The following is a 16,576-nucleotide window of genomic DNA, read 5'->3' on the forward strand; positions in this document are numbered from 1 at the left end:
GGAGGGTTGAACACGCCCCCATTCACATCGACGGCGCTGTATTGGAGCGGGTTGAGTTTCAAGTTCCTTGTCCACATCATCAACAAACTATCATGGTCCAAACACTCCAAGAAATTTGTGAAGAGGGCACGACAACACCTTTTCCCCTTCAGGAGGCTGAAAAGATTTGGGATAGGTCCCCAGATCCTCAAAGTTATACAGCTGCACCATGGAGAGCATCCTGGCCGGTTGCATCGCCGCCTGGTATGGCAACTGCTCGGCATCTGACCGTAAGAAGCTACAGAGGGTAGCTTCCTGCCATCCAGGACCTACAGTGCCTTCGGAAAGTATTCAGACCCCTTTACTTTTTCCACATTTTATGTTACAGCCTTATTCTAAAATGGATTTTTTTTTTTTATGTTCCATCATCAATCTACACACAATACCCATAATGACAAAGCAAAAAGTATTTTAAAAGTTTTGCTAATGTATTACAAATACAAAAACGGAAATATCACATCAACATAAGTATTCAGACCATTTACTCAGTACTTTGTTTAAGCACCTTCGGCAGGGATTACAGCCTCGAGTCTTCTTGGATATGACGCTACAAGCTTGGCACACCTGTATTTGGGTATTTTCTCCCATTCTCTGCATATCCTCTCAATCTCTGTCAGGTGGTTGGGGAGCGTTGCTGCACAGCTATATTCAGGTCTCTCCAGAGATGTTCGATCGGGTTCAAGTCCGGGCTCTGGCTGGGCCACTCAAGGACATTCAGAGAATGTCCCGAAGCCACTCCTGCATTGTCTTGGCTGTGTGCTTAGGGTCATTGTCGGAAGGTGAACCTTCGCCCCAGTCTGAGATCCTGAGCGCTCTGGAGCAGGTTTTCATCAAGGATCTCTCTGTACCGGTACCCCCTGCGTATACACTCATTATCTTTTGGTTTCTTTTTACTTTAGTTTATTTAGTCAATCTTTTCTTAATTCTATTTTCTTAACTGCATTGTTGGTTACGGGCTCCGCTGCCCATCAGCTATATCTTGTGGATTTATATAGAAAATGTCTGCGGATTTGAATGATTTTTATGAGTGGTATGATTACCTCAATTACCTTGACTAACCGGTGCCCCCGCACATTGACTCTGTACCGGTACCCCCTGTATATAGCCTCGCTACTGTTATTTTTACTGTTATTTTACTGCTTTTATTTTTTACTTATAATTTACTGAACACTTATTTTTCTTAACTGCATTGTTGGTTAAGGGCTTGTAAGTAAGCACTTCACTGTAAGGTCTACACCTGTTGTATTCGACGCATGTGACAAATACAATTTGATTTAATTAGGGCTGTTTCAGTGACCGTACTACCTCCACACCGGCAGTCATGAGTCATGGCCGCAGTAAAATTCCATGTGACCGTTGAGTCACAGTAATCTCCTCTTATGCACTCTGAACATGCTTTGGTAGTACCCAATTGCTAATGACCATCAGGTCCTAATGGCCTGGTACTCAGGGCTCTATTGTCCCTCTAACCATTCTGACATCAATGCGAATGCAATCGAAAATCACATCAAACACTTATCAAAACAATATCGTGCTTTTAAAACTCACCTCACTGTTTTTTATTTATTTATTTAACCTTTATTTAACCAGGTAAGCCAGTTGAGAACAAGTTCTCATTTACAACTGCGACCTGGCCAAGATAAAGCAAAGCAGTGCGATTAAAAACAACAACACAGAGTTACATAAAGTCAAAAATACAACAGAATGTATATATACAGTGTTTGCAAATGTAGCAAGTTATGGAGGTAAGGCAATAAATAGGCTATAGTGCAAAATAATTACAATTAGTATTAACACTGGAATGATAGATGTGCAAGAGATTATGTGCAAATAGAGATACTGGGGTGCAAAAGAGCAAAATAAATAACAATATAGGGATGAGGTAGTTGGGTGGGCTAATTTCAGATGGGCTGTGTACAGGTCCAGTGATCGGTAAGGTGCTCTGACAACTGATGCTTAAAGTTTGTGAGGGAGATAAGAGTCTCCAGCTTCAGAGATTTTTGCAACTCGTTCCAGTCATTGGCAGCAGAGAACTGGAAGGAATGGCGGCCAAAGGAGGTGTTGGCTTTGGGGATGACCAGTGAGATATACCTGCTGGAGCGCAGACTACGGGTGTGTGCTGCTATGGTGACCAATGAGCTAAGATAAGGCGGGGATTTGCCTAGCAGTGATTTATAGATGGCCTGGAGCCAGTGGGTTTGACGACGAACATGTAGTGAGGACCAGCCAACAAGAGCGTACAGGTCACAGTGGTGGGTAGTGTATGGGGCTTTGGAGACAAAACGGATGGCACTGTGATAGACTACATCCAATTTGCTGAGTAGAGTGTTGGAGGCTATTTTTTTAATGACATCGCCGAAGTCAAGGATCGGTAGGATAGTCAGCTTTACGAGGGCATGTTTGGCAGCATGAGTGAAGGAGGCTTTGTTGCGAAATAGGAAGCCGATTCTAGATTTAACTTTGGATTGGAGATTCTTAATGTGAGTCTGGAAGGAGAGTTTACAGTCTAACCAGACACCTAGGTATTTGTAGTTGTCCACAAACTCTAGGTCAGACCCGTCGAGAGTAGTGATTCTAGTCGGGTGGGCGGGTGCCAGCAGCGTTCGATTGAAGAGCATGCATTTAGTTTTACTAGTGTTTAAGAGCAGTTGGAGGCTACGGAAGGAGTGTTGTATGGCATTGAAGCTCGTTTGGAGGTTTATTAACAGTGTCCAATGAAGGGCCAGATGTATACAAAATGGTGTCGTCTGCGTAGAGGTGGATCTGAGAGTCACCAGCAGCAAGAGCGACATCATTGATATACACAGAGAAAAGAGTCGGCCCAATAATTGAACCCTGTGGCACCCCCATAGAGACTGCCATAGGTCCAGACAACAGGCCCTCCGATTTGACACATTGAACTCTATCTGAGAAGTAGTTGGTGAACCAGGCGAGGCAGTCATTTGAGAAACCAAGGCTATTTAGTCTGCCAATAAGAATGCGGTGGTTGACAGAGTCGAAAGCCTTGGCCAGGTCGATGAAGACGGCTGCACAGTACTGTCTATTATCGATCGCGGTTATAATATCGTTTAGGACCTTGAGCGTGGCTGAAGTGCACCCATGACCAGCTCGGAAACCGGATTGCATAGCGGAGAAGGTACGGTGGGATTCGAAATGGTCGGTTATCTGTTTGTTAACTTTGCTTTCAAAAACTTTCGAAAGGCAGGTGCAGGATGGATATAGGTCTGTAACAGTTTGGATCTAGAGTGTCACCCCCTGTGTTGATCAATTTGAAGAAAAGTTCAACAGCAGGTTGAAACTGACTGTAAAACATGGTCTTTGTGGATGTTTCAAAGCCTACCATGAAATGGACAGTGATTTCTAAGGTGACGAATAATTCATAACACCCACACGCATATTAGAGTTTATGCATAGGCTTATGAGGCCAAGGCCCACATTTTTTTAATTTAAAAAAATAATAAAAACAAATATGATTTTGCCTTATAAAATACATAGCATAATGCATTTTATGCATGGCAGAAAAACAAAACTGATTTAAGATGTCTTTACATAATTGGTCTAGCCTAAATTAGAAAAATTGCCTTTGTGTGGACTGTATTATACATACTGAATGGACTGGTTACCTTATGCTACGCTCCAAAATGTATATCCATGATTCTGGGAGAGCACTTATAGCCCTAGGCGATGCTGTTGGTTCCTTGATTGTGTAGGGTGGCTTACAGGTAGCCTACAGTTAGTGAATTTGTATTTGATTTTGAATATCCTAGTAATAGGGATTTATATATATTTGTAATGAATTGGCTGGCACATTATCTTTTTAGCTATACAGAATTTCACCACCATACATTTCCATCTCCTCCTCTCTCCTTTATTCCTTTCTCAAGCATGCAGAGGGGCTGTCAACAGTTTAGTGAAATGTTTAGTTGTGAAAACATCATTACTATCGATGTTCCCGAACAGATTTCACTTGGTTTCCCAAATTAAGCACTGGGTCGTTGCAGGAACAGGGTTGGAGAGCCCATGGCAAACAGAGTTTGGGCGGAATATCACCAGTCGCGCAGAGAGAGCATGCTCCTCAAACAGTGGTTGATGCGTGGAGTGAAATAAGTGTTCTTATATTTATTTCTCAGCTGCTCATATTAAGCACATGCTCCGCTATAAAACCGATGTAGCCTACCCAGCATCATTGAAAAATGTATGATTGCTAGTTAACCTATTGCAGATCTGTACAAACGATCCAACTACCACTATTGTCACTATGGATAGAGGGCAGGATAGACAGTTGACTGGTAGATATTGATATGTGTTATAGTAAGCACATGGAAAAGCATAGCCTGTAAGGGATTTACCAAAACACCTTGATAGGGGAGGCACATGCAAGCAGATGTGGAAATGTGTCTATATGGAAGACATTATATGGCAAATGTAAACCATGGGAAAAACGCACTGAACTCCCCTGTGCCCAATAATTTAATTTTTTTAAACACACAACCCTCCCCACAGCAAAGAAAAGTTGGTCAACCTTATTTTGGACCAGCCCCCCCCCCCACCCTAGTAAAATTTGAACAACCTTTTAAAGTAATTTAGTTTTGAAGTATTCAATAGGCTCCATTGGACTAGATTTCATGTGATACAATGCATGATGCCATGTAGGTAGTGGCCACTAGGTGACACTGCAACACAAGGAAGGAAGTCGCTTTGTGCACCAAGGTAGACTGAGGCTGTCCTAATATGGACACATATTCTAGTTTTAGAAGGAGAATGATACAGTAGGCCTACACACTTGCATGATGTATCACCATAGAGACAAACTGTTGTCCACTTGACTTGTGAAAGAAAATCATCCACAGGAATGTGCCTCTTGCTAATACCAGACTATAACAATTACTAACCAAGGCTCAACTGAGAACATTGTAAAGAATAAACCAGTCACTTATAGATCGAATCATAACTAAAGCCCTCCTAGCTGAGGCTGAGGCGTTTGGAAGCGACAATGATGTACTGCAGGAAGACAAAAGATGCTGGATTCTGTGCACTCAAAGCCATTTGTGTGTTATCCTTTCAAGGCATTGGGGACGAATGAGATGCAGTAGATACAGTCCATTGACGTTGTCAGGCTGGTCTTAGGCTGGTAGTCACTGTCTCTTGGTAGCTGTTGAATAACAGACTACTTGCTGCAAAGTCATTTTTATCTGCAAGGTTGAACAGGATACATTTTAGTGAGTGGCACACATCTGACAGATTTTGCATCGAAGATACAGGGATTTGATCAATGAGTGTTGGTATCTCAGTACAGGAATAGCAGAGTTTAGAGGATAACTTTGGTGTTAGACCTTAGGTCACAGAGACATAATGTAGTTACACTCCAAGGGAATATGTGGTTGATATGTGAGGATTTATGTAAGCTCTACCTGTTACACCTACTGTTTAGTCAAATGTGTTATGCATACACAACATTAAGAACACCTGCTCTTTCCATGACAGACTGACCAGGTGAATACAGGTGACATCTATGATCCCTTATTGATGTCACTTGTTAAATCTACTTCATTCAGTGTAGATGAAGGGGAGGAGACAGGTTAAAGAAGGATTTTTAAGCCTTGACAATTGAGACATGGCTTGTGTAAGTGTGCTATTCAGAGAGTGAATGGGCAAGACAAATGTAAGTGCCTTTGAACGGGGTATGGTAAGTACCAGGTGCACCAGTTTGTGTCAAGAACTGCAACGCTGCTGGGTCAAGAATGGTCCACCACCCAAAGGACATACAGCCAACTTGAGACAACTGTGGGAAGCGTTGGAGTCGACATGGGCCAGCATTTGAGGCAGTTCTGAGGGCAAGGGATGGGGGGGGATTAGGAAGGTGTTCCTAATGTTTGGTGTAGTCGGTGTACATCGATGAGTAGCAGGAGTCGTAGAACTTGTCTGTCCTGACTGTTGAGCCATCATGGTGTCACGGTGCCAAATATTCTCTCTATTTTACATACAGTATACTATAACTGAGATTTGATCCATTATGTAACTTACCTAGACACCTACTGAGTGTTCATTGCTGTTGTTGAGCGATCATGGTGCCACTGTCAAATTATTCCTATTATTTACATAGTTTGCTGTAGCTGAGCCATCCGAGTGCTCACCACAGCCAAAGGTGTAGTTTGCCTCTCCACTTGAGTAATTGGTTTGCAATCAGCCTAAACTCTTAGTCACCTTTTGTCAGCCAGCCTCCGTGAAACATAATCCGCCTGAGGACGCAGTCAGTCAGCGCCACTTTCACAGTCAAGCGACCGGTGGACATCGGGTAATTACATATTTCAGGCACAACGATATGGCAAGTGCAATATTAAAACTGTGAATTAATTTCATTCATTTGCCAGGATTGTGTTTGATCAAATTAATATTTTCGCCGAATTGAGTTTGAGTTGAGGCGGTGGTAGCATCGCAAGTGAATTTTTGGGCAGGCAGGCGCTCTATAATAATGGGTTGTGTCAGTGTCACCACTCTGAAGCCCTCTCAAATCGATTTGTTTCCTTAAGGACTTCTTTGTTTACTCAATCCCTCTTCACATGTGTAGAATATTTATTCCATATTTCAAGAGTGCTTTCGCTAATTGAATGCGGGAACACCGATCTGTCTAAAACAGATCTCACTTAGATTGATGACGTTTTGATGAACAGCTCGATCTATCACCTGCTGCTCAGGACCTTGCTTGGCTGAATCGGGTGTGTTTGTGTAGGGCTGGAGCAAAAGCCTGCGTGCTCATGTTTGCTTAATCCAAGAACTTCGACTTTTACTTTTGCCTATGCATGTTTACGGTTGGTTCCCTCTCTAAAATCAATCAATCAATCAAATGTATTTATAAAGCCCTTTTTACATCCGCAGATGTCACAAAGTGCTATACAGAAACCCAGCCTAAAACAGCAAGCAATGCAGATGTAGAAGCATGGTGGTGTCACGATCGTTGGTTAGAGAGGACCAAGGCGCAGCGTGTTGAGCGAACATACTTTAATAGTAAAGTGCAAACACGAATACAAAACAATAAACGATACGTAACGTCCTCAGACAATGACTGACAAGGAACAAAAACCCACAAACACAAGGTGAAAACAGACAGTATAAATATGGCTCCCAATCAGAGACAACGAGCCAAACAGCTGACACTCGTTACCTCTGATTGGGAGTCACTCATCCAAACAAAGAAATACAACCACATAGAACAACCCAACCAAACAGAACACAACGAAACGAACACACCCTGGCTCAACATACAAAGTCCCGGAGCCAGAGTGTGACAGTACCCCCCCCTAAAGGCGCGGACTGCGACCGCGCCTCAATAAGGGCTAAACAAGGGAGGGCTGGGTGGGCATACCTCCTCGGCGGTGGTTCTGGCTCCGGCCCTGATCCCCACCTCCTCTCCAACCCCCCAAAGTACCCCTGGTCCTGTCTAGCCCCGCTGGTCGGAGCCGGACTGACGACACGCGCCCCTGGCTTGTTGCGTGGAACAGGAACGGGCCTCACCGGACTGACGACTCCATTCCCTGGTTTGGTGCGAGTAGCAGGAACGAGCTGGACCAGGCTGACGACTCGCATCCCTGGTTTGGTGCGAGTAGCAGGAACGGGCTGGACCAGGCTGACGCCTCGCACCCCTGGCTTGGTGCGAGTAGCAGGAACGGGTTGGACCAGGCTGGCGACTCGCACCCCTGGTTTGGTGCGAGTGGCAGGAACAGGCCGGGTCGGGCTGGCGACGCACACCGTAGGCTTTGTGCGTGGAGCAGGGACAGGCCGGGCTGGGCTGGCGACGCACACCGTAGGCTTTGTGCGTGGAGCAGGAACAGGCCGGGCTGGGCTGGCGACGCACACCGTAGGCTTTGTGCGTGGAGCAGGAACAGGCCGGGCTGGACTGGCGACGCACACCGTAGGCTTTGTGCGTGGAGCAGGGACAGGCCGGGCTGGACTGGCGACGCACCTCGTAGGCTTGGTGCGTGGAGCAGGGACAGGCCGGGCTGGGCTGTCGACGCACACCACTGACTTGGTGGGAATGGCAGGAACCGGCCGGGCTGGGCTGACGACGTGCACCACTGACTTGGTGGGAATGGCAGGAACAGGCCGGGCTGGGCTGACGACGCGCACCACTGACTTGGTGGGAATGGCAGGAACAGGCCGGGCCGGGCTGTCGACGCACACCACAGACTTGGTGGGAATGGCAGGAACAGGCCGGGCTGGGCTGACGACGCGCACCACTGCCTTGGTGGGAATGGCAGGAACAGGCCGGACCGTACTGGGGACACACACCACTGGCCCCACGCAGGGATCAGGAACGGGCCGGACCGGACTGGTAACACACCCCAGTACCTCTCGCCGTGCCTCCACACTTTCCCTCTCCTCTGTGCCCAGTGGCCCCCTAACCTGGCGGCCTTCTCTGCCAACGCTTTGCACCGCTCTAACCCGTACACCTGCTGCCCCGACGTCGTGAGCCCCCCCCTAAAAATTTCCTGGGGGTCTCTCCTCCCCGTGGCCCAGGCCTCTCTCCCTCTTGCCAGACTCGCAATCATCTCCTCCCACGTCCATCCTCTCTCCTCGTCACGCTGCTTGATCTGGTTAAGGTGGGTTTTTCTGTCACGATCGTTGGTTAGAGAGGACCAAGGCGCAGCGTGTTGAGCGAACATACTTTAATAGTAAAGTGCAAACACGAATACAAAACAATAAACGATACGTAACGTCCTCAGACAATGACTGACAAGGAACAAAAACCCACAAACACAAGGTGAAAACAGACAGTATAAATATGGCTCCCAATCAGAGACAACGAGCCAAACAGCTGACACTCGTTACCTCTGATTGGGAGTCACTCATCCAAACAAAGAAATACAACCACATAGAACAACCCAACCAAACAGAACACAACGAAACGAACACACCCTGGCTCAACATACAAAGTCCCGGAGCCAGAGTGTGACAGGTGGCTAGGAAAAACTGCCTAGAAAGGCAGAAAGAGAGGAACCAGGCTCTGAAGGGTGGCCAGTCCCCATCAATTATTCAAGAGATTCAGTCAACAGATTTCAGAAACACAGTGGGTATTCTCCCTGTGTTGATTAGAAGAAACCTTTAAACAAACCAGTTACACTGACGCTTCAATGGAAATTGAAATGACGATGCATCATTCAGGTTTCTGCTTCTCTCGACGTTTGACTACAGCCTTTATTGATGTTGGTGGAAAAATAACACTGACTCAACGTTGCACTTTCTCAGCATTTCAATGAGTAACGACCACCATTTTGCTTTTTGACTTCATGGAACTGTGTCAATCATAACTCACAGCATTGTAAAACCAGACTTAAGTGTGGAATAAACTTCAATCAGTCAACTTGTTATTTCATTTACTGGGAGTGGTATAGCGCTCTTGGTAGGAATCATCAGGATCCTGAAGGGGCTATGTAAATGTATCCTGAAACATTGCCTAGCTGCTCTAAGCAGTGCCTTAGGTCCTATTTTCATGCTCAATTGCCCAGCTTTCCCATCTCTAGCTACTGTATCACTGAGACAATCAACAAGGCATAATTGTTCTGACGACGCGGCCCTCTAGTAAAAACAAAAATTTGATTAGCTAGGTTAGATCCTGGATTAATTCATTTTCCTCGTCTGATGTGAGTGCGACATGGGAATGAGCTGTTGGTTATTAGATTTGGGTGTTACTCAACTACAATTTAGGCCGTGTTTCATCGTTATTTCCTTTAAGTGGCCTCATATATTTGTGCGCCATAATGAGCTTCCAATTGGCTCTTTTTGTTTTCCCCTATTACCTGGGTCGAATGGCTCCCTCGTCACGCTGCGCCGTGGCGATTTACTCTGTGTTAAGCCTTCATGAAAGCTCTCTCTCTGCCATTGTGGGCCCTTACTCAAGGATACTTTGCTATAATTCCCATTCCCGTGTTTTGTAATGCACTGCCCAAGCCGTGGCAATATGATGGTCCACCGCTGAGATACTAGCTCCCCTTCTGCGATGAGATACGTAGCTGTCTCTTTCCCTTATTGCCCTGGAGTTTAGTGTTCCTTTGCGCACCGGGTTCGAAGTGCCTGTAGTGTCAAAGCCATTTCTTCCCAGCTCCTCTCGTTAATGCGCTGTCTGACTTGGCAAAGCTGACCATAGTCATTTCCCCCATCGGTTTCAGAGGGGCTGTGAAAAAGCACCAAGGGAGTCTGGGTAATAGGCTTCAGCAAGGGTCTGTAATTGCACTTCCATTTCACACAGAGAGCCCTTGCCTCGCTTGAATCGCCTCCCCAGAGCACTAAATGTTAGATGGTGGTCTCTATATGGGAGCATTGTGTGGTGTTGGGGATTGTATGGAGAAGATGCCGCTGAGGGTGGCAGCGATTAGCTAAGGGCTGGTAGAAACTGTTGACAGGTGTGATGGGAAGTCTAAGCCAAATGGGCGACCATGGGCAACGTGTGCCCCCTGTATGGATGAGATGAGTAAACCTGTAACAGGCCAACACACAACTCGGCCCTCTGGCACTGCTGACTAGGGGCAGAGCTCTGATAACATTCTTGTCTCGCCAGAGCTCAGACCAAATGGAAAAGAGCTACCCTGTTATACCTGGCTGTTGGGGGAAATACATTTTTAAAAAGCTATTTTTGATGAAAGTGCTTGATGCCAGAAGAGAAACGTATAACTCCCCCTATTTTGTAAAAGCAGTGTAAGGTAAGGGGGACAAAAGTCTCAGACAAAGATTTCAAATATTTTTAAGGGAGTTTTTGGTGATCACGGAAGCAAGAAACATATTTCTAAACCTACCCCTAGAATGTTGAATGTTGTGCCTCCATACTGTGCAAAACGAACTGTTTCTTTCTATACTCCATAGACTGTAGGCTCTCTCTGCCATTGTCACAGTATTATCTCTGCTATTGTCTGAATGGAGCATCAAAAGTTTCCCCCACAAACCCACCCATATGTACCCACCGCTGACCTTGCCAAGGGTTAAGCAAGGCCATTTGGCGGAGGATGACTGTCATTTGGCCGGTCATGCCTCATGAAGCCATCTGGGGCGTTATTGTACCATATTCCTTGCCTTGGAGGCGCTGCTCGCCGCCGTTGCTGATCACCAACGTTGCAGTAGAGCATGACTAAGTGGATGGGCTGTGGATGGGCTCCAGGCTGCAGTCGTAATGTGGCTCCAATAGCCCCATGTTCCATTGATGATATGATGTTCCCCCACAGTATACTGCCTGGCAGATTTACCACCACACCTGTGCTTTAGCGAACAATGGCACATTGTAGTAGTAGCCGTTAAAGTGATGGAAGTTGATCATGCAGTGTTCACTATCAGGTTTTCAATGGTTCCGTCTGGAGCACATTAACTGTTGAACTTTGAGTCTGGTGGAGGGAGAAATGGGGAGGATGGGTTCATTGTAATGGAATGAATGGAATACGTTTGAACACATGAAGTTGTGTGTTCATAATCAAGTTGGGCATTCATAAATATTTTGAAAACACTTAAATGTCAGTGTGAGGGGGTGATGCGTCTTCGGTTTCTGTAGTTAGTCTTGGTCCTCTAGGTGTCAGTGTAAGACCGCTTCTGTGATGAATCTAGCATCATGTTTGTATCTGTTTTGTATGGGTAACCAGACCCCTACAACAGCAGATGGGGCTGATCATTGTGGCGCACATCATATTCATCTTTCTTTGTTGTTCATCGTAAAATAAAATGCAACCCCCACCCCATTTAAAATTTAGGGGAATGCACAGGCAGAATTCAATTATTGCTAAATGACAAAATATACAAACACTGGGCTGACAGCTTGGACAACCAACTTAGTTAAACAACCATAAAGTTTCAATAATTAACTTGTGGAGTCATGTATATTTTCTATGCAAGAGGAAACCCTAAACAAAATGTAACAACCAGTTTGGTAAGGATTTTACTCAAATAACATTTATCAGAGAATCATATTGTCATTAAAATATTTCTCATAAGTTCCTAGCCTGTAGGGTATCTCTGGAAAGTTGTTTGTTTTTCTTCTGCCTAGTACAAGATTTCACCAATGAGAGACGGGAATCAATATTACATTCTCTGATCACAACCAACTCTTTGTGGAATCACCCAGGGACGGTTAAACCGTGTAGAGAGAGCCTGTATCCCTCAGGGTGGCTACACACACTGTCTGATTCTCCAAATACAGAGCCTATAGTGACTTTTTTTAACATTTGGTTTTACAACCTGGAATTAAAAAGAATGTAATTGGGATTTTTCAATATGGATCGACACAATATTCAAACGATTTTATTTTAAAATTCCATTTTAATTCCATGTTGTAACTAGGGTTGTGGTGGTCACAGAATTTAGTCAGCTGGTGATTGTCAAGCAAATAGCTGTCAGTCTCACGGAAATTGACCGTTAATTAACATACACACATTTTAGCATCTCCTGGCTTCCTACAAGCCACTGATGCAGACCTACAGGGACTGGGAGACTAGTCAAGATCGAGGGAAAGATGAACGGAGCAAAGTACAGAGATCCTTGATGAAAACCTGCTCCAGAGCGCTCAGGACCTCAGACTGGGGCGACGGTTCACCTTCCAACAGGACAAAGACCCTAAGCACACAGGCAAGACGACGCAGGAGTGGCTTCGGGACAAGTCTCTGAATGTCCTTGAGTGGCCCAGCCAGAGCCCGGACTTGAACCCGATCAAACATCTCTGGAGAGACCTGAAAATAGCTGTGCAGCAACGCTCCCCATCCAACCTGACAGAGCTTGAGAGGATCTCCAGAGAAGAATGGGAGAAACTCTCCAAATACAGGTGTGCCAAGCTTGTAGTGTCATACCCTAGAAGACTCGAGGCTGTAATCGCTGCCAAAGGTGCTTCAACAAAGTACTGAGTGGGGTAATTAAACATATTTCAATCAATTTAACAACAAGGGAACCTCTGTTGAGCCAATCGTCTTGACTTTAGGGGAAACTATCAGTTTACTTCTGCACAGTCATTATCGCACGGCAACACATAGCAACAATGCAATTTGGTTTGCTTTATGGGAAACCATCAGTTTACTTCTGCACAGTCATTATCACACGGCAACACTGCAACAATGCAATTTACCACATAACAATTAACCATGCACGTCCTCTGGGCTTCTCTGGCTTATTAAAACCCCAACTCTAAATTACACTGGCCCTGTGTAGCTCAGTTGGTAGAGCATGGCGCTTGCAGCGCCAGGGTTGTGGGTTCAATTCTCACGGGGGGCCAGTATGAAAATGTATGCACTCACTAACTGTAAGTTGCTCTGGATAAGAGCATCTGCTAAATGACTAAAAATGTAAAAAATGTAAATGTCAGCGTGATTAGAGGGACAATAGAGTGCAAGTTTGGTAGGCTACTAATGACCATCAGCAGCATCAGAGCTTGGAGAAGCCTAATTACCGTGACTAAATGGTCAAGTGGAATTTGACTACCTTCATGACTCGTGACCACCGGTGTGGCAGTAATGCGGTCACCGCAACAGCCCTGGTTGTAACAACAAAATCCTTAATGTAAAAAGTCCAAGGAATACTTACTTTTGGCACTGTTTATGCTTGGATTATTCGCTATGGGAATGTTCCCAGAAAGAAGGGGTCAGAGCTGTTACTAAGCTCTGTGACCTCTGGGGCCACAGCATGCTGCTAGAGCCAATCAACAGCTCCATACACCCACTGTTCCATCAGATATCCACCCCTGCAATGATTGATGTTGACAACTCACTTTGTGCTAGTCCAGGCAAGTTCTATTGGAATGTGTGGATAGGTTTACAAAGCATTGTAAATGCAGGAAGTACCATGAATGTAGGGGGGGAAACTGCTGGTGGTTGGGTGAAAAATTAGTGTTGCACCGTAGGTTGTTCAAAAATATATTTCACTTACTGAATTTACATTAGATGTTTGACCCTTGAGTGACTTCATGTTGAGATGAAACATAGGTACAGGTGGGAAATATGAATCTGTGATAATGTAAATATGAACCCTTCTGGAAATGTATAAGGGTGACGAAAAACACAAATAAAGGATCATATCTAATCAATCTAGTTATTTTTGTGTCTCCCTGTGTCAGCTTCCTGCCTCCTGTTTGTCTCCGGGCCTCTAGAGGTCATCTGTGTTCCCCTCTGCCTTAGTTCTTCCTCGTGTGTCCTAATTAGCTTGATCCAGGTCACCTGTGCCTTGTTTCCCCTTGTGTATTTTAGCTGTGTGTTTTCCCCTTGTTTCTCACTTGGTTATTGAGTCCTGGCTATGTGTCTCCTGCTTTGTTCCACCGTGTCTTTCCAAGTAAGGTTTTCTAAGTTATCTTTAGTTTGTTTTTCTCCCCTCGTGGAGTTATTTTGTTTTGCCTCCTGTTTTGTTAACATACCTCTTTCTGAGAAGAACTTTTGTTGGACTATTTGTGAATGGCGAAGAACCTTTGTTTTTACATTAAATCTACTGGCCTGGAGTATTGCCTTGGGTGTTTCATTTGGGTCCTACTACACCTCCTCTGTGGCTAAGGGGTATTACCCCCAGCTCTCCACATCTGAGACCGGAGTTCCAGCCCAGCTTGTGACAGAATAACCAAGTCAATCATGGACCCAGAAACACTCAGTTCCCAGGACCTGTTGGCGGTGATCACTCGACATGAGGCTTCTTTCCAGCGCCATGAAGCCGTTCTCAGCCGACAAGAGGAGCTGATGGCTAGACATTCTCAACTCCTGGCCGAAATGATGAGTTCCCTTCACCAGCTCTTTGAACGCCTCCTTGGTCCTCTCCCTTCCCCCAGGTCACCTCCCAGTGACGACAGGCCTTCTCGGTTGGCGGAGCCCCGACTACCACCTCCCAAGCCCTTTTCTGGGGATCCAAGCTCTTGCCAGGGTTTCCTCACCCAATGCTCCCTCGCCCTTGAGCTCCAATCCTCAAGTTTTCCCACAGACCGTTCCAAGATTGCCTACATCATTACCCTTCTTTCAGACAAGGCGCTCGCCTGGGCCTCTGCGGTGTGGCAGTCCCAGGAGGCCTGTTGTGATTCCCACGCTGCATTTGTAGAAGAGTTCAAGCGGGTGTTCGATCATCCTGTCAGTGGGCGGGAGGCTTCCAAGCGCCTACTGTCTCTCCGTCAGGGGGCCCGAAGCACGGCAGATTTCGCCATTGATTTTCGGACCATAGCAGCAAGGAGCGGATGGAATGATGAAGCGCTGAGGGTCTGCTTTCAGGGAGGGTTATCTGAGCCCCTTCAAGATGAGTTAGCCACCCGAGAACCAGCTGGAGATCTCGAGTCCCTCATAGCCTTGGCCATCCGCCTGGACAATCGTCTAAGAGAGCGGAGAACGGCTCGCCGCCAGGTGTCTCAGTCCCAAGTTCCTCAGAGCAGCTCTGTTTCTCCTGTTTGGACTCCGTCATTCAGAGCTTCCCCGGCTCCTGAACTGCTCCAGGATTCCCCGGAGAGCATGCAGTTAGGCCGTTCCAGGCTTTCTCCCAATGAAAGGGAACGTCGCATGAGGGAGCGTCGGTGCCTCTACTGCGGGGTTGCCGGCCACTTCCGATCCACTTGCCCCGAGCTTTCCGGGAAACGCCAGTCCCCGCCCAGCTACAGGAGGGCTGTGATGGGGAGAATTAGAGCTCCTCCTACTAACGCTGTCCTGGCTATTCCAGCCACTCTGTCCTGGGAGGGCCACCAGCATCGGGTCCAGGCTATGATCGATTCCGGTGCCGCAGGTGATTTCCTGGATGTAACCTTGGCTAAGGAACTTAAGATCCCTACCCAACTACTTCCTCATCCCCAGGCAGTTACAGCCTTAGATGGCAGACCTCTGGAACCAGGAAAGGTTACAGAGGCGACTCAGTCCCTGCGACTTACCATCTCTCAACACCAGCAGGAGGAAACCTTCTATCTCATTGACTCTCCCGAGTATCCTATTATCCTGGGTCACCCTTGGCTATGCAGACATAATCCCCAGATCGACTGGCCTACTGGCACCATTCTAAGCTGGGGTCCCACTTGCCAACTCACCTGCATGCTTCAGAGTCCCTCAGCCCCTAGTACCCAGTTTCAAGAGTCTGTTGACGTCTCCCTAGTCCCCAGTGTTTACCATCGGTTCAAGGCTGTGTTCAGCAAGGCCCGGGCTACTTCCTTACCGCCTCATCGCACGTATGACTGTGCCATTGATCTACTCCCTGGGTGCTGCCCTCCTAGAGGTCGGATCTTTTCCTTGTCCTCCCCGAGCACGCAGCTATGGACACCTACATTAAGGAGTCCTTGGCAGCCGGCCTCATCCATGCCTCTACTTCCCGGCTGGGGCGGGCTTCTTTTTGTTGAAAAGAAGGACGGGGGTCTTAGGCCTTGTATTGATTACCGGGGACTCAACAAGATCACGGTTCGGAATCGATATCCTCTTCCTCTCATGGCCACTGCTTTTGAGCTGCTTCAAGGGGCTTCCATTTTTTCTAAACTGGATCTCCGCAATGCTTACCATCTCGTGCGGATCCGGCAAGGTGACGAATGGAAGACGGCGTTCAACACGTCCACGGGGGCACTATGAATATCGGGTGATGC

The 16,576-nt window shown here is 46.5% G+C and overlaps 1 protein-coding gene across 1 annotated transcript in view; it reads left to right on the forward strand.

Annotated features, from left to right (window-relative positions):
- Positions 1-208: 208 nt before the first annotated feature.
- The window catches only part of LOC121535952 (protein diaphanous homolog 2-like), a 726,045-nt gene continuing 709,677 nt past the window's right edge, over positions 209-16,576 (forward strand). The window contains exon 1 of the mRNA XM_041843185.2: positions 209-286. Within this exon, the coding sequence (XP_041699119.1) occupies positions 209-286 (78 nt within the window). The remainder of the gene's footprint in view (positions 287-16,576) is intronic.

Source organism: Coregonus clupeaformis, chromosome 2, assembly GCF_020615455.1.
Source record: "Coregonus clupeaformis isolate EN_2021a chromosome 2, ASM2061545v1, whole genome shotgun sequence".
In the NCBI taxonomy this organism is placed as follows: domain Eukaryota; kingdom Metazoa; phylum Chordata; class Actinopteri; order Salmoniformes; family Salmonidae; genus Coregonus; species Coregonus clupeaformis.